This window comes from Ambystoma mexicanum, chromosome 1p (assembly GCF_040938575.1).
Source record: "Ambystoma mexicanum isolate Mex_15411 chromosome 1p, UKY_AmexF1_1, whole genome shotgun sequence".
NCBI lineage: Eukaryota > Metazoa > Chordata > Amphibia > Caudata > Ambystomatidae > Ambystoma > Ambystoma mexicanum.
In genome coordinates, this window is record NC_090921.1 from 614,089,877 (window position 1) to 614,109,127 (window position 19,251).

General features: G+C 48.0%; 1 protein-coding gene across 1 annotated transcript in view; it reads left to right on the forward strand.

The window, feature by feature from the left end:
- Positions 1-705: 705 nt before the first annotated feature.
- Positions 706-19,251, forward strand: part of LONP1 (lon peptidase 1, mitochondrial) — a 1,004,634-nt gene continuing 986,088 nt past the window's right edge. The window contains exon 1 of the mRNA XM_069649597.1: positions 706-1,186. Coding sequence (XP_069505698.1) covers positions 815-1,186 — 372 coding nt within the window. The 5' untranslated portion in view covers positions 706-814. The remainder of the gene's footprint in view (positions 1,187-19,251) is intronic.

The following is a 19,251-nucleotide window of genomic DNA, read 5'->3' on the forward strand; positions in this document are numbered from 1 at the left end:
TAATGGTTTCTTGTTTTGTTTCCATGGGGGGGGGGAAGTGTTTAGTGGAACCTTGGATTGTTTACTTATGTCCAAGGTTCCATATTCTATTGAGTTGTTGGTTGAACCTCTTGTTAACCCCGCCTACGTGCCTACCTGAATCATTACACAATCCATGGGGTCCACCGTTACACAATCCATGGGGTCCACCGCTGATGTATGTGATTTAGCACAAAACCCTCGCAATACACACTGAATTTATATAGAGCACGACAAAACATCTATATCTGTTGTTCAGTCTAACGATTTATGTGTTTAAAAGTAAGAAAGAGTACATCCATACTGTCAGAAAATCCTACCCTGTAATGACTTACTGAGCATGCGCAAAGACACTACGCATGCTCAGTAAGCACGTATAGGATGTTTCTGACAGATAGCAAAAATGGACGTCACAGCTGCCATCTTTGAAGGCTTCTATTTGGCATTCTGTGGACACTGTTAAAATGAAAAAAAGGTACAGATCTATTTTTCCGTGTCTCTGGTAAGCAGCAACCATTGTCATAATTATTCCCGCTGAACACCCTCCAATTTAGGAAGAGGACACATTTTGCACATTTCTTTTAAAAAGGGTAACTGTGTGTATTTTTTTGTTCAATCATGTAAAATTATCAGCCATTTATGTCGCATGTCATCAAAAATGGTGTTTCATTCAATCGTTGTCAGTTTCTAGGACCTCTTCGGTAGCTGCATCTGTCGAGGGGGTGCACGCAGAGTGCCGGGCAGTGACCTCAGCTCCGTGCCCGCCCCCTGCCTGACAGCAGCAAACTCATTCAGCATGGCCGGGTACCTGAGGTTTTGCAGCAACTTCAGAACGAGAATCGGTATTGGGCTCCGTGCCCTCACGACCTGCACTGTCCAGCCGCCTCTGGCCCCTTCACGCCGGGCATGGATCCTCCAGTCACAGGGAGCAAGCGTCTCTTGCTTTCCGCCTCGTCGGTACCTGCACACCTCTTGGGTTCGTGCCTGCCCCCTGACCGATGGGGACAGCGGCTCGGAGAGCAGCGGAGGCGAAGAGGGGGGAGAAGCTTACTCGGCGCCCACCATGACCGCCCTCACTCCGCTCATGGTACCGGAGGTCTTTCCCAACGTGCCGCTCATCGCAGTCACCAGGAACCCGGTGTTCCCCCGATTTATCAAGATCATTGAGGTGAATTAGTCTGCAGGCGTGGGGCAATGTCCTAAAGCGAGAGGGAGTCCAGATGATATGTAGGTAACGGGGCGGGGAGAGGATCTCCTCACACAGGTGATCTGAGCATTTGGGGAAGGTTGCCAGCAGACGGGGTGCACTACGTGGGCGAGAGCGGCAGCGCAATTGAATATTTGTGCATTATAAGTCAAAAATGTTACCACATACATACCAACATTCCGGAGTACCTGGGAGGGAGATTTTGCAAGGAGAATGTTTTTTTTTTTTTTGTTTTTTTGCAATAAACCCCTCCTTTACTATTGTGCTATTATCACCAAGTAGGTGCTTCCCAATAAAACTCTACACGATTAACAAAGGCATAGAATCGAAATCTATGAATGTATATTGTGTGAAAATGAAAACTTAATGGATACATTGAAATCCACCTAGGTCTCCACCTCTGCCTCTAAAGCCACCTCGGTCAAAACCACCTCTACCACCACCTCGCCGATCATCAAACCCACCACCCATGTGTGGTCCTCCAGGTCCTGGTCCATCAGGTTTGGATGTCTTGCACTGGTTGCACTCATTTCGCCAAGAAAAGTTCATATTTTCACATGTTGGGTTGGGACACTTCCAGTCGCCAGCCCTTTGCATTAGGTTTACCATTATTTTAGGAGGGATAAAGTAAACATTAGCAACATTTTCAATTGAAGAATTGGGAGTCTCCCGCCTAAAGTATGTTCCAGAAAACGTTCTCGTAGATGACTATTTCAAAGTCAAGTGCCAATAAATAATCACACCACGAATAGTTCACCGTACAAATGTCAGTTTAGAGTACAAATGTGTCTATTATTCTAACGATAAAGAAAGTTATTATTGCATTAAGGACATGGAGATGAAGCATTATGCGTCCCTTTCTTTACGTATTACTCGAGCAACACACAACGGGAACTCTACATTTCTCAATGACCGTGGGAGGAATTGTAGTACCACTTCCTTGCCCTATTTTAGCTGCACACGTGCTGGGCTCCTCCAATCACATTATATAGCGAATGAGCGATTGCCTGGCCCTTTCGATCACGTGCACTAGCTACTGCTTAATTGACCACTTTTAATGCGTAATTTCATGGGCAGAATAATCCTTCACTGTGTCTTTAATAGAATCATGAATTTCCAGTTAGTATTGCAAGTCTGTTTATATTTGAAGACCAGAAGCTTGTATTCCCAGTGGTGGTACTCTGTCTAAAGTTGTGCCTATGCTCGTCTACACTTTTTTTTTAAACGCCCCCTTTTCTTGTTTTTCAACGTTCATTTTCAACACCCCTTATTCCGGAAATCAAGGAGTCAGTAAAATAATTGCACCACCCTTCTACTTGAATAATGTCGTACCTTCCAGTTCCAATAGACCACCATACATCTCGGTATACTGACTGCCTTATTATATTCACAACATAGAAGGTAATGTTTCACACAAGCATCTTGGGAATAGAATGTGCAAGCACGCAATGCATTGTAAACACACAGTTTAGATGTCAACAATTAGACGCATCGCAGTCAGCATTAGTACTTTAAAAAAAAACAGGTTTATGTGGTGGAGGTTTTCTCTGTTGAGTATAAACAGAATGAGAAACTTTGGAATGCTAATGGCCTCTGGTGAGCTGCGACTTCACAGAGAAGAGGGACATTAGCACCCTCCCTTAACACTTGTCTGACCCAGCCAGTTCTACAGATAAGGGGTGTATCAGCGACATTTACTTCCTAAAAATAGGCAAAGAGTCCAATGGAAATGGACACATGAGTTGGTTATTGCTTTCACCCAAAAAGTTCCATGGATGTGTTTGGACCAGTAGTTCATGTAGTACCTCACTAAGAAACAACTATAATAATACAATAATTCAAATGTATCTTTTAATATGCATGAATAACTTGGTGCAAATACACATACATAGTTCTCACAAAAATATTTGTTTTACAGTTGTATGTTTACTCGTCTATAAAATACTTCCATTGGGAATTGGACTCGTGTTTTTACTCCCTAGAAAATCATTTTACTCCCAACTTTCAAAAATAGGGAGTAAAAGACTCCCACCTCAACATTGTGTCTGGAGCACTGGCCCCAGCCCAGTAATAAAAGGAAAAGAATTGAAAGAAACAGATTTGGGGAATCACCTGGGGCCTGTGAAGGCCGACCACGACTTTGCCATCACAGTATGTGAAAGCCCTTAATAGGTGCCAGCTTGGAGTATACAAAAACCAGCCCTTTGGATTTCCCTTAGGATTTCGCGGATGCAGACCTCTGTGGTTTACCCTTCAAAAACGCCCCCTTTTGTAGTTTTCAGGGACGAGGATGCGTACCACACAGCAGCTTAAGTGCCACCACCGGGCTTGTATTAGTCTCTTTTAAAACATATCACAAACAAGGCCATCTGGTCGATGGGTTTAAAGTAAAAACCTTTTAATACTGACTTGTTTGACCAGTCTGCTGCCGTTAGTATGTTCACCAAGTCGGCCACGAGCCCGAAGGCCTTCAAAGTAACAGCACCTTTCACTGAGTGAGCGGCAAAGATACCTGTATCAGTACCCATATGTTACATGCATATTCTCATTGCCCATGAAACTATTTCTAAAGGGTTTTCTTGGCACTGTGAAGAGTTGCACCTCTTCGGAAGGCCTATGCTGTTTGGTCGCTGCCTCATAATTTGCCATGCCTCTAACCAGGAAAAGTTTCAGTTGTCTTGGGAATTAGATATTTTTGTATTATTATTTTATCCCGCGATCAATCTGTCCAGGCAACCCCCTGGTCTATCATGCCCCCCCCTTCTGCTGCAATATTAGAAGCCTCTCTGGTGGCCAGAAAGGAACGTACAGGGCCCCATATGTCCCCTGGTCAAGAGGCTCTCTGCAACAAGCCACAGTAATCATGCTCCACATCACAGCACCATCCTAAGTCCCGCAGCCATACATCTGGCAGCCAGGATCATGCAAATTGATACACTCTCCCACACCCCCCCCCTTTTAGGCAGCCCAGGGAGCCATCCAATCAAACAGCAATCAATTTCTAGAGCTACAACATGGTACACCATTCTCCCCGTCTGTTCCGCCACCTGCCCCATAAAGATGCCAAAGCTGGGCAATCCCATTGTGAAGGAGCACTCTGGACAGGTTTTGCTCTTAAAATAAATTGGGTCTTCATTGACTTTAAGGAATGAAAAGAAAATGCCAGGATCTGAATTGACCATAATGTAGTCCAAAATTATTTAAGTATTGGGCTTCTTAGAGGATATGGCACAAATCTGGAACTAATCCTCATAAGCCCAATGGAATGCTATAGCTTCTTCTTCGCCTCCGTCTCTCTTCTGAAAAAGAAGGGAGAAGTGTCCGTTAGTCCCTCTTCGCTGTTTGCCTTAAATAGGGGCTGGAGTCCCCTAGTCCAATCAGGGCTCACTACACTGAGGAAGCTTGATAAGCCCCCCAAGTTCCACCCCCACTAGGCTGGTGAGGGGGTTTCCGGGTGATGTACGTTGATGAGGCGGACTCGGGCAGGCCGGAGCGGTGTCTGGATGGAGGGTGCTGGGCTCGAGGAGGCGGAGCGGACTCTCCAGGCGGGTGCAGGGGGTGAGTGTGCATGGAGGAGATGGGGAGGAAATCAAAGGGGAGTGAGAAGGCTGAGAAGGGGGGGTGAAGAAGGGGGAGAAGAGAGGGAGGACGCTGACTGTGAAATCTACATCTGTGGAGGGGGGGAAGGAGGGAAGTGAGGGGCGAGTTCGTAGCAGGTCTCCACAGAGGGATGATGGAGGGGGGCTGGACCGGGGCAACTCTGGGTCGAGGGTCCAGGAAAAGTGCGCTTTGGAGGGGCTGGAAGCCTCAGGGAGCGGTGTGTCTGGGGAGGAGAAGATGCAGTGTGACAGTGTGTGGAACATGGTGTTGAAGCCTGATAATCGCGAGAAGACGTTTCTGGGGGAAAATCCGATGGTGATTGCTGGATGGGTGAAGGCGGCTGTGGGGGATGTTACTCGGGTGCTAGTGGTGGCTGGGGGCCGGTTGTTGGTGGAGGGGACGGATGCTGGTAGTAAGGCTAAGATTCTGGAGGTACGCTGTCTGGGTAGGCATGCGGTGCCAGTGTTTGACCAAAGTGGTGTCGTGTAAGGGGGGTGCTGTATGGAGTGCCAGTGTCTGTGAATATGTCTGAGGTGGAGGAACAGCTGGCGGGTGTGGGGGTGGTGGAGGCGTGGAGGTTGTGGAGGAGAGATGCACATGGGGATGTGGTGTCTATGACTGTGGCAGTGAGGTTTGCGAGAACGGAGTGCCTGGAGGTGGTGGAGATGGGTTATCAGAGGTTCTGTGTGAAAGTTTGTGGCGATGCCTTTGAGGTGTTATTAGTGTCAGCAGTTTGGACATGTGGCAAGAGTGTGCAGGAATGAGAGGCATTGTGGGAGGTGTGGAGGAGATCACAATATTAAGGAATGCAAGGTGGAGACCCCGGAGAAGTGTGTGAATTGTGGGGGAGGGCACTCTACTGTGTTTAGGGGGTGTGAGAGCCACAGGGTGGCAAGAGAGGTGGTGCAGGTGAGGGTGGCGGAAGGTTTGTCTTATGCGGAGGCTGTGGCAAAGGTGAATCCGGTACGGGTGGTGAGTGAGGTGTGTGGGAGGGAGACGGTGGTGGATGAGACTGTGGGAAGGAAGAGTATGGTGGGTGAGGTGAAAGGCGTGGAAATGGTGGTTGTCCCGAAAATTGAGTTTATGTGCTTTATGGTGAGTGTGCTGGAGCTGGTTCAGGGGAATTTGTCTGTCAGTATGTCGGATCTTACGAAAGGAGTGGTGGAAGCGGGGAGGAGGTTTTTGAGTGTTGTGGATGTGTTGGAACGGGATGTGTTCAGGATGGTTACTAAAGTGCAGAAACAGAGTGGGGTGTCGGCCTGAGGATTTTGCAGTTGAACGCCATGTGTTCGTTGAGGAATGGGCAGGAGATGAAAGCGGTGTTGTGTGGGGAATTGAATGTTGATGTAGTTTGTATTCAGGATACGTGGTTAAGGGGTGATCTGAGGTTTGTGATTCCGGGTTTTGAGTTGTTTCGTAAGGATAGGCTGGTGGGGAAAGGGGTGGGGTGTGTCACTTTGGCAATCCGGAAGGGGTTGGTTGCGAGGGAGATTGTGTTAGATGGAGCAGTGGAGGCAGTCCGGGCGGGGATTCAGGTAGGGGGGTCGGAAGTATTGGTGTTGAATTATTATAATCCGTGTGAGGTGGTTGAGGTGGGCGTGTTGTCTGGAGTGATTAGGGGACATGCGGGACCTTGTGTTTGGTGTGGAGATTTTAACAGTGCCAATACATTGTGGGGTAGTGATCAGACGGATGCGAATGGGGAACTGCTTGAGGGCATGGCGGATGAGTTGTGTCTGTTTTTGCAGAATGATGGTTCAGGTTGGATGTGAGGACTGGGAAGTTGTCGTGTTTAGATCTGACCTTGGTGTCTGCATCGATTGCGGGTGAATGTGAGTGGGAGGTGCGTGTGGAAGGAGATATGGGGAGCGACCATTCAGGCATTCTGGTGACTGTGAGGGGTGAAGTAGGGGTCAGATCCCGGATGTTTGGGAGTCGGTTGAATTTTAGGAAAGCTGATTGGGAGGTGTATAAGGGAGTGTGTCGGGAATTGATTGTTCCTCGGGGTAGGGATGGGGGGTGGATGAATGGAATGAGCATCTGGTGCAGGGAATGAGAGCAGCGTATGTGGTGGCAGTTCCGGAGATTGAGAAGGGGAAGGGTGGGAAGGTCGAGGTTCCTTGGTGGTCGGTGGAATGTTCGCAGGCTTTGGCGGCGCGTAAGAAGGCTAGGGCCAGGGCGGTGAGATCGGGAATGTTGGTGGATTTGTTGCCATATAAGAAGGCTAAGGCGGTGGTGCAGAGGGTGATTAGAGAGAGGAAGCGTGGTTACTGGAGGGGCTATTGTGGGTCCCTGGGGAGTGATTCTGGTGTGGGTGAGGTTTGGAAACAGTTCAACCGGATGTCCGGTTTGATGAGGCCGCAGGGTGGTGTGTCTGTGTTGTTGAAAGGGGAGGAGGTGGTCGGTGAGGATGGGGAGAAGGCAAATTTGTTGGGGGTATTTTGCGGGGGTGCACAGTTCAGGGAATTTTCCTAAGGCAGTGAGGCTTAGTATGGATGTGGTTGAGGAGGAGGTGCGTGAGTTGTTGGCAGATGTTGGGCCTTGGGAGGAGCAGTATGAGGTTCCGTTTTCTATGGAGGAGTTGGATGGGGCGATTCGGAAGGGGAAGTGGTCTAGTCCAGGGGTTGATGGGATTATGTATGTGTTTTTGGAGAATTTGCCAGTGGAATGTAAGTTGGAGGTGTTGGCATTGTTCAATAAGATCTAAAAGAGTGGAGTTTTGCCTAGGCTGTGGAAGAGAGCAATTGTGGTGGCGATTCTGAAGGGTGGCAAGGTTCCTACGGAGTGTAAGTCGTATAGGCCGATTGCGCTGACTGTTGTGCTATGTAAGGTAATGGAATGGATGGTGGTTGAGCGATTGGAGTTTTATTTGGAGTCGAATGGGTGTTTGAGTGATTTTCAGAGTGGGTTCAGGAGGAATCGGTCGGTGGCAGATCCGTTAGTGAGGTTGGTGACTGGTGTGGAAGAGGCATTGTGTGAGGGGGAATTGGTGGGAGCGTTCTTTTTGGATTTGGAGAAGGCATATGATATGGTGTGGAGGAGTGGGTTGTTGGTGAGACTGTTGGAGATGGGTGTGAAGGGGAGGATGTTTCGATGGATTAGGGCGTTTTTGGCTGATAGGTCCTTTCAGGTGAGAGTGAGGGGGTGCTGTCTGAGGTTTTGAAGATGGAGAATGGAACGCCGCAGGGGAGTGTGATTAGTGCGATGCTGTTTAATGTGATGATGGATGGGTTGATTCGGGCTTTGGCGGGAATCGGGTGTCGGGTGGATTTCTTTGCAGATGATGGTGTGGTATGGGTAAGAGGGCGAAGTTTCTTGTTGGTGCAGAGTCGGCTGCAATAGTGCGTATGGAGGAGTGGTGTGGGAAATGGGGCTTTTCGGTGTCTGTGGAAAAAAGTGTGAGTATGGTTTTCTCGAGGAGAAGGGTGCAACAGGAGTTGACCTGGTTCTGAAAGGTGTGAGGGTGAAGAGCATGGAAGAGGTTCGGTAGTTGGGGTGATTTTCAATAGGAAGTTGAATTGGAATTCGCAGGTGGATGGTGTGGTGGACAAGTGTAAACGTAGGTTGAATTTGTTGCTGGCGGTGTCTGGGAAAGAGTGGGGTGCGCAGCAGAAGTGTCTACGAATGTTGTATAAGGGGCTGATTTTGAGTGTGATGGATTTTGGATGTCAGGTGGCAGTAGGTTTCACAGCGAGTCAGAAGCTGCGGTTGGATAGGGTGCAGGCGAGGGCATTGAGGGTGTGTTCGGGTGTGATGAGGTCCTCTCCAGTGAATGCGGTTCAGGTGCTTGTGGGAGAGATGCCGTTGGGGTTGAGAAGGGATGTGTTGAATATGAGGTGGTGGGTGAAGTGCAGTGCGAAGAGTGTGGCTCATCCGGTGCGTGAATGTTTGCTGTATAATTGGAGGTTTGACTATTATAGGGACCGGTGGAGGAAGAAGGGGGGCACCTTGGGGTTTCACATGTGGGAGAAGGGGGTGCAGTGGGGTGTGGGCGAGTTGTTGGCTGTGACGGGTACGGATTTGGTGAGATGGCCAATGTGGATGATGGGGTCTCCAAAGGTGTGTTTAGAGTTGGCAAGTGTGGTGTCGAAGAAGCGGGTTTGCGGGGTGAGATCAAGGCTTTGGGTCAGGCGTATGTGGCAGGGAAGGAAGGATGTAAGGTGTTCACTGATGGTTCGAAGGATCCTGTGTCTGGGAGAGTGGGTATGGCGTTTTATCTGGAAAGCACTGGGGAGTATAAAGTGGGGCGACTGACGAATGACGTATCGATTTGTATGGCTGAGTTGGTGGCGATTGCATTGGCGATTGATAGGGTGTGCGAGTTGGGGTATGAGAAGGTGGTGGTGTTCTCGGATTCATTGAGTGGGTTGCAGGCGATTGTGGCAGGGGATGGTGATAGGAAGGATGTGATTTTGGACATCAGGAGGAAGATTGATCGGTGTGTGCGTGGGGGGATGGATCTGGAGTTGGCGTGGGTCCCCAGTCACAGTGGCATTTTGGGTAATGAATTGGTGGATTTGGCAGCGGGTGAAGGCATGAGGAGAGGAGCGGTTGATGTGAGGATACCTTTGAGCGTGGATGAGGTGAAGGCTGTGGTGGTGAAGCGGGTTATGGATGAGTGGCAGGAGAGGTGGTAGAGTGGGGTGAAGGGCAGGTGGATGTTTGGTGTCCGAGAGAAAGTGTCTGTGAAGGTGGATGCAGGGAAACTGGAATGGAGGAGGAGGGAGAAGGTGATGCTGAACCGGTTGAGGATAGGGCATGTGGGGCTGAAAGATGGTCTGTTTCGAGTGGGGAAGCGTGAGTCGAGAGATTGTGCAGTGTGTAGGGTGCCTGAGACTGTGGTACATTTTCTGCTTGCGTGTGAGAGGCATGTTGAGGAGAGATAGTTAATGAGGGTTTGGTTTTCTGCGCTGGGAGTGGCTGAAATGAGTGGGAAGGCTTTGCTGGGAGGAGTCGGGGTGAGAGGCAGTGAGAGGAGCAGTGTGCTGCTGGATTTTGTGGGGCAGCCGGGGCGGTGGGAGGAGTTGTGAGGGCTGTGTGTATGAATGGAGGGTTAGGTGCACATCATCCTTTTGGATGGGGAAGCGCCTGCGTGGGTCCGCCCACGCATTTCGATAATTCGAAGAAGTCCCACCCCCTTCTTTCCTGAATGCTGACCGACATGATGGAAACTGCACCGGTGACTCGAGGGGACTGCCTTCTGTGATGGCATGCGCCAGCGTTATGGGTAAGTCGCCATACATTTTAGTACAAGCTGCCTTATATTCCAGTGTTTGTGTTTTCAACCTGTTTGTAAAACGGCATACTGAAGACAATTCGTCTAACACTGGTGTGTACGGGCATTGCACCCGCAGTTTTCAACACAGACCGCACCATACGTGAACAGTGCAAGAAACGAGATAGAACAAGCAGCTGTCCGAGACCTTCATTGATACCAGAGTGCCCTGCAAGGAATAGGGCCTTACCAATTGCCTATCTACCCACACATGAGGATATGGCGGCAAACCCGGCATCCAGTATGACACAAATGAGACCTGAGCTGCCAGATAAGAGTTCCATATGAAGTACATTCAGGCTCCCCTGTTCCTAAGAACCAGTCGGTACTTCCCACCGAATTCTAGGGGTGTTTGGGCCCCACGCCATCTTCAGAAGCAATGTCCGTAAATCCTTAAAGAATTGCAACCCAGGCCCGACTGGAATGTTTAGAAATAAATACAATCATTTAGGGAGAATCACCATTTTAATAATAGCCACCTTCTCCATTAGGGAGGCAGGGAGCGTAGCCCACCTCTTTCCGCAACAACTCCAGGTAAACTCTGTGATTATCCCTCAAGAGTTGTGGCCGCGCCCTGCTAATCTCAACTTCTAGATATTTGATGTGAAGCTTTTTCTCACTTTGTTCAGGGGAAACAATATAGACTTGGACCAATTAACTCGCAAACCAGATATGTTGCCAAAAGATTGAACCTCCTGACAGAGGTTTCATATTCTTGTCAGGGTCCTTCACATATAGGATCACATCATGGCAGACAAGGAAATCAATTCCCTGATCCCTCCGAATGCCAACCCCCTATGCCTATGCAACAACAGTAATCGAACTGCCAACGGCTGCATGGCCACTGCAAACAGCAGCAGGGACAACAGACATCCCTGCCATGTACCACGCCCCCAAAGGAAAAATTACGAGCACCTACCAAAAAGTCCAATCCACGCTGTTACGCCTGAATATAAAATCCTAACACTCTCAATATAGTGGGGTGGGAGCCCGATCCTTTCCAGTACCACAAACGGATACTTCGACACTACCGGATCGACAGCTTTTTCTATGTCCAATAATGCCCCCATAGAAGGCAAAGGCCATTAAGATACTGGTACTTAAACTAGCTATAAAGGGAAAACTTCACACAAATTTCCTATGTGGATGTTAAAAAAATAATACTTGAGCACAAAAGGTCCCTCAAATTGATCCGTCGAGAGACATACATTAAGAGAAATCAGGTGATGATTGAGACACTAATAGGCAATGATGTGTCTAACGTTTGGTCCAAACTGGGAGATGCCACAAATAAAAAAACCTTGCATAGCGGGGGAGTGCTACATAGAGGCACAGATGTGGGAATCATACCTCACTGATACATATTCATTGCCAGAAAAGGAGGAGCAATTTCAGGGAAAGAAGAGCAATTTTTGTTGGATGAATCAGGGCTGCAGACAGACAAAGTATGTCTTTGGGGCTACGATACCCTACCCGTTTTACAAAAAAATGATATGGGTTTTTCTGAGAGAAAAAATTGCGTTAAAAAAACCATTGAAAAAAACATCCCGCGACAAAAGGACGTCGTACCAACAGGATACAGAGGGCTCAATGACGGCCTCTGTCCATACATTTGTCGGACTAAGGCAGGGCTGTGTTTTAGCCCCTGCCCTATGCAATCTTTATACCGCAGATATGGGAGGGTGGTCCCACAAATCCAGTCGGATTCGGTATGGTGGCACTGGACTGGATAGCTTTTGCGGATGATATTGTCCTCTTTGATCTTAACCCAATAGGGCTGCAGAAAAAACATACTCTATTCTATACTTATGCAGTTGAAAACAACATAAGTGAACGGTTCTAAATCATGAGTTCTAAGATTCTCCACAAAGCGCAGTTGAAAAACTTTGATCTGGCGTGTGAGCGATGAATGTCTCGGGATAGTAAATTGCCTCACCTATCTGGGTTATGAAGTCTCCAACACAACTTCCAAGCAATCAGGGTTTCAACTCATTAATGCAAAATATAGCTTGCTTCTGGCGAAAATTAAAAGTTATATTCCCAGTTATGCTTCTTTTCCCTCAAACCTCTAATCCAGTTCTACTTGATGCAAGTAGTACCAACAATACTATATGGATTAGATATCGTCCTAAGCGATTTGGGGGAAAAAAACGAAACTCTACACAGGGTATGTTTTGGAAGACCTTAGGACTGGTAAATTCAGTTCCCAATTCTGTGGTAAGGCACGAGTTTGGGCTTGTTTCCTTGGCAACAAAAGCTAAATGGAGGAATTTATCTAATTACGCTAAATTGTTAAATCCGCTTCCCCAATCGCTCTACGAAGGATGGGGAAGAGACCAAACGCGTACTTCAGATATTACCATCACTAAAATAAAGGAAGAAATGTATACCTTCCTGTCCTCCAAAGAAGAACTGGCTATTAATCCAGCTCGTGTAAAAAAAAAAAAAAAATATTCTTTCAGTAGGACTGGGCTGAAACCAGTGTGGGGCTGCCTACTTATACTCTATATAAAGAATATGCAATGCTGAATCACAAAAGGTAACATTTGTCAAAATACTTTATATTTCCCTGCCCAAAAAAGAGAAACCTCTACTTGCACTTTCGTTTAAATCAGTTTCCCAAACTGGAGAGAGTGCGTTGCTGGGTGGCTGAGCCACGCAACAAAAACTGTAGGCTTTGTGGTAGTACTGATTTAAGAGAAACCATGAAACATCTGGTGATGGGTTGTACTGTGCTTTAAGGGAAGCTAGAGTTAAAAACTTGGGCCTGGCTGTAGGAAATGCACCCTTTTCGTCGAGTTTGATGGGAGGTGATTTACAGAGCCTGATATTGGCTTTTTGTGGACTGCTGGGAATAATTTCCAAAATGCTTGAGCGGCTAAACTTAAAAGATGTAGGAGTGTGACTGTACGCCTCCTTTTGCACTTCCTCTCTTTGCCACTAACCAGCTGATTGTGAGTTGGATGCAAAAGTTGTACATGGATGTAATTTGTGATACGTTACTTGACATAATACATTTTTGTTTAGACTATGAAAGAATGTATTTCTTTTATTATGTAATGTATGTAATGTGTTTTTTTTTCTTGTTTCTTCGTATTATCATTTTTGTATTACTGACTTCTATCATTTGTGAAAGGTTTTCATCTCTTTGTATATGTGAACCAAAACACAATAAAGAAATAATGCCCCCACAGCATGCACATCAGGGTCTATCTGCGCTAGAACAGCAAACCACCCGCTTGAACAGCAAACCACCTCCTCAAATTCAGTGCGGTACAGTGCCCATGAATAAAACCAGACTGGTCAATATGTACTATAGATGAAAGGAACAGAAGCAGCCGGTCAGCAAGGATTTTGGCAAATATTTTTGTATCCAGATTAACTGGGGAGATCGGCCTATAGGAGGCGCACTCCAAGGCAACGTGATAACACCTTCCTGCATCGTCTGAGGTAGCGTCCCAACCTGTAGCACCTCCTGCCACACCTGAAGTAAATATCATGCAAATTCTTTATAGGAACCCGACATGATCCTGTCGGAACCCGGAGCCTTAGAGGTTGGCAACGCCCTAATTGCCTTCAAAATCTCTTCAACCAAAATTGGGCCTCCCCCCCAATTTGTCCTTAGCACCCTCATCCAAACAAGCAACTCCTGCATCTACTACCAAGGCCTGCATATGTTCTGGATCAATCTGTCCTCGAGCTGCATATAAATTCTCATAAAACTGCTTGAATTCCTCCAGAATCTCTCGAGGCTCTGTGATCAACACACCATTCCTCCCCCTCAGTACAGGAATATCCGGTTGACCTCTTTTCCCCTCGCACCAACCAGGGTCGGACAGGGACAAGAAATAGGCCCAGACACCCAAAAAAGTGGCCCACCCATCGCCTCAAAAAAGTGGCCCACCCCTTGCCTCACGACCCTTGAGCTCTGATTACATCACAGGAAGTGATTTTGACCCCCACCCCAAAGGGACATTCACGAAGCGATGAAGCACGACCTTTCACCCCTTGACAAAATAGGAAGTGGCATAAAATAGCATTGTTCCGAAGTACACTACGAAAAATATAGTTATGATTTCACTAATGTGATCTACATTTCATACGAGAATGGATCACCATACGTATAATTAATTTCTGTGTGTGTCAAATCCATATTGTCAAATTACTGTGAATGCAAGCAGACGTCCAAGGCCAAATGATAATATGTTATTGTATAGCACTTAAGCTTAAGCACTTTTTTATAGAACAAATATGCATACCATATCACCCAGCCTGTGTTGGTACTCCTTTATCGACCTAAGAAGGACGAAAGGCTGAGATGGTCTTGCTGGGATTCGAACCTGCAGATCACACACACATCGCAGCAGTGAGCGCTCAACCCACTGAACTATCATATCGGCTATATTAAAATGAGCAATTATTGTGTAGTGGATACCATTAAACTGGTAACTGAGATTTAACAGCATATCAGTTAAGTTCATCTGCCAGTCCGGTGCAAAGGTGGCTGCATGTCAAGCCTGCATGCATCTACTTTCAGGCTTCAGAGGTGGACAAACTAGGGAAAGCAGCACACTCACAGGACTGCCCATATTCTGAGCACTCGTTACCTCATACATGCAAACAAACATCCTGATCAGCATGCCAGGTAGATGGGAAAGATGGACACACTGGGTCTCATTGCAAGTTCGGCACTAGCCTTGCCGGTAATTGCCGGGCACTGGAAAATATTCTTCCTCATTCCCATTTGAGCCCCATAGCCTCTTTAGGCTCAATGGGAATGGGGAGGCCGGATGCAAAGGCTCCATTTGTTAATGGTGCTGGTGCATCCGACATGTTCTGCTCGCGGGTGCTGGTCCGCATGCCCGGTCAGTCCTGGCGGGCAAAAAGGCAACCGCAAGCAGAACTCAGTTTTCCGGTACGGTAACAACGGCATGGGCAACCTTACTGGTACTGTTGTTACCGTACCGGTAAACTTGTAATGAGGCCCATTGCAACAAAGCATTCATTGTGGAACAATGAAATCAATGGCCACTTGATGTGCTATGGTCAAATATTTCTACACTGTACACAAGCTTTTAGGCACAAGGATTTTGTCAAGTGACCGAGGACACCGAGATGGAATGTCTTGTGGTGATCGTAACAGAGACAACGGCAGAAAAAAAACATGCTATTACTGCAACTTGCGAAAGGCAAAATACATAGTCCGAAATGGATGCTTATTCTACTCTAAAATTGGTAGTTTATCACTAATACATATTTATCACTAATACAACAGCACAGCAACGCCAGGGGGCACACTGCCCCCTGGAGTTGTGGCACGGTGACAGCTGGCGGCGGAGCCGGCCCCTCAACTTTGCATGCTGCAGCAGCAAGTGAATGATTCATGCATCATCATTTATGATGCACACACCATGCATGCAAATATATCATCAAAGCAAGGTAACGTATTACCTTGCTTTGATGAATTATGCCTTTTCAGGGGTTGTAATTTTTTCAAAAATGTTTTTTTTGTTTTTGTTCAAAACATATTTTTTTTTCCAATTCTTTTTATTTCTTCAAAACTGGCCCAGGCGTGGGCAGAAACCGGCCCCCACTCCTCAGTGACAATTATGGTTCGGCCACGGGCCGAAAGGCCAAGGGTCTAAACCGACCCTGGCACCAACCTGACCAAGCACCTCCGAGGCCTACCATCCTCCCCGTAAAATACATGCTAGCTGTGGAGTAGCCAATAACTTCACCTCCCTCTCCGCTTCAGCCCGAAACAACAAGTCCAGCTTCTCCCTACTGCCACCTGCATTGTCACTTCCACATTGTAGGACTTTCAATTCAGCTTCTAGGTTTGTTAGTCTTTTCCTAATTGCTTTGAGAACCCTGTTCACAAGCGAGATACAGCGCCCGCGTAAAAAGACCTTAAAGGTTTCCCACAGAATCCCAACAGAGGACACCGACCGCTCATTTGTCTTGAAAAAAAGGAGGAAATAATCTGTCACCTCAGTCCGATATACCACATCTGACATTGCTTGCCCAAAGCGCCAGTGCGGCCTATTTATCATTGGGTCTGACCTCCTGAACTGCCACTGAATCGGGGAGTGATGATAAAGCGTTCTTGGGAGCATCAAGCCGCTATCTGTATTGTGGACCCATCCTGTCCCACTAGAATATAATCGATTTGTGATCGAGGAATAGAAAGAAATATCCTGTTGACCGGTGTGTATGGCCCTCCACAGGTACACCAAATCAAGGTCCTCCAACCCCCGTGTATCTCCCTGACAGTGACCGTGGTCCAGGCGAGGACCTGTTCAATTCTGAATGTAATATCGTATTAAGTCCCCGGCTACAATCGGCTGTGTAGTTACATACTCCATACATTGTGACCAAATCGATTTTGTAAAACCCAGGATCATTGATGTCTGGACCATATACATTGCCATGCTAGAACCCCAGAAACAATGACCCACTGCCCCTGTGGGTCGCTCTCCGACCTCTCGGACTGCAACCCCAGTGATTTGTGGATAACTGTGAGAACTCCTCGAGAGTCAGTCAGAGGAGTTTGAAGCGTAGGCACGGGCATCCTCCCACGATTTAGCAAACGCCTCATTCAACCCGCCACCAGGTCGGTCTCCTGCAGCATAAGGATTCTGGCCCCATGCAGATCCTTGTATGCCTGTACCTTGCGCATTTTGCTGTGATTGTGTCCCGCACATTCCAACTAAGGAGGGTGCACAGCTCACGCCTCGCACCCAGTGAACCTTTTGTCTTATACCACGCCCAGCAAGTCGCAGAACAATGTAAACCATTTTGAAAATAACACCCCCCATTCTTGATCCCGCGCCCAACCCCAATCACAGTGACATCTCCCTTATTCCCCACCCACAACTACCCGACCACCTCACGCATGGGCCCCTACCAAGGGAAGCTGGACTCAGCGACTCTATGACCCCGACCACTGCGAGCAGCCTCCCAGAGGAGGCCCATCTTACACCAGGATACTTGGCAACTGACCTGCCTCATAACATAACCAAGACACACAATAAGGGTACAAAATAACCATCACCCGATCAGGACCTCATTCCCTCACCTTCCAACAAATAATTGCACTGTTGTGTACAGACATGTTACAAATGCTATATCATGACATATATCTATCTCCAAAAAAGCAGCACGCTCAACTAGCCGCCACCCTCTCAACTTTTTGGCAAAGCCTCCACAAAAGCTATCACTCCAGCTGGACCTGGAAAAAAAGGGGGTCTTATTATCATGGATAACCAGCAATTTAAGAGGGGTACAGCATAATGAAGGCCCCTCTTTCTCAACATGCACTTCACCGCCAGGAATGAAAGTCGGCCTGCTGTACTGAGTGGGTAAAGTCCTGATAAAACGACACTCTGGATTCCTTATAGTGCAATTCCCCAGGTTCACGTGCTATGCGGAGGATAGCATCACAGTCTCAATTCAAGATTCTCGCAATAACTGGGCGTGGGTTTTGCCCTGGTCTGGGCTTCTGCACTAACATGCAGTGGTCTCTTTCAATCGGGAACCGGGAGGACAGTGGGGCTCCCTAAGGACTTCCTCAATGAAGGACTCCATAAACAGCTCCATCCCTACCACTCTTATATTATTCCGCTGGGGCGTTGCTTCAAGGTCCTCGTTTCTATCCCCAATTTCTTTTACCTTCTTCTGCAAGTCTTGAATAACCTGGGTCACTTCGCTGATCTTATCTTCCAGTACTCACACTCTATGCTCAGCCTCTCAAATTCGTCCACTTCTTCTTGATCCGCTCCTGGATGCGGTCCATACTCCATTCCATCAAGTTTGGTATTCACTGGCGCAAAATCGCTCTTTATCGCCGCTAGAATCAGGCTAAATTCAGAGGATTGACCTGTGGTCCCTCCAGGGGTGGTTGGAGCAGACCCAGTCGTCACCTCCTCTTGTCCCACAGAACGTGATGTAGCCGTAGTGCCCTTACAGAGCCAAGCCCTCCTTTTGAGTGAATTGCAGGCATCCCTGCTTCTTATTCCCGTTGGCCATCCAGCAACCACTTACTGGTACCCCAACAGGCCACTACCGCTCCAGTGCAACCACTTCAGCTCAGGGGCCTATAGGGACTCCTGGGCCACCACAGTCACAGACTCGTATAGCCTCAGTTCCTTTCAACAGCGAAACCAAAAAGACCACAGGAAGTAAGCCACACGGGCTGCTGGCCTATAAAAAGGGGGCGTCCCAAAACACGACACTCCCAGTCTGTTGGCCACACACTGCTCCTCCAGCAACCTACAGTCCCTAACAGCACAGTCATCAATGGCAGCACTCCCACCTTCCCTTCAAGCAACACCAATCCCGCTGTGACGTTATTTAAAGCCTCCAATTTATGCCACACCAACGTAGCCACAGTACTGTCTGAGAAGATTGAAGTCCTGATGGTTCGTCCCCACCAGCCCTGCAGAGTGTGTCTGACTGCTCAACTTGGGCTTTATGCGCCAATCTGATGAGCTTTTATATACCGGGACCCCTCATCTACCTGCAGCCAGCAATGCCACCAGTCCCGGACCTCACCTCTTAGTCACGAGGAACAGCTGGCTCCAAAGAAGCGGAACGCTTCCGGCCGTCCCAGATGTGAACCAGGCCCTGGGCCACATCAACCAGGCACCAACTTTCTGGCTCAGCGGGAGCCATGGAGCGGATGCACACATGCAGCCTGCTCCTCATACCACAGGTGACCTCCTCACGTCGCTGCCGCAGGGGGCTCTGCCCCCCCCTTCAAGGCACTCATTTTCCACCAGGTAGTGGACCAGCACGGCCACGCCACCCTCTCCAACTTAGTCGGCTTCTCAGTCGCGGCTCGGCCTCTGGCATTCCCGGCTTCCTCTCTGTGCCTCCAGGCCGCATACTGTAACCAGCAATTTCACACCCACAACACCAATGTGTCGCACCGTACTGCACCCTGCTGTCATAAAGCAGATTATCTGCGCTGCATGTGACCCCAGCCTCCTACTCTTGGTTTACTCTCTCACAGCTCAAGCAAAAGCGGCCCTCATGGTTGTGAGCACCTCCCGGCAATTATAGATATTTGACAGTCTGAGTCCCTACCTTTTGTTCTCCTGGTGATGTGGATGGTTACAACTTCCAGAGGAAAACGTCGGTTATCAACTTG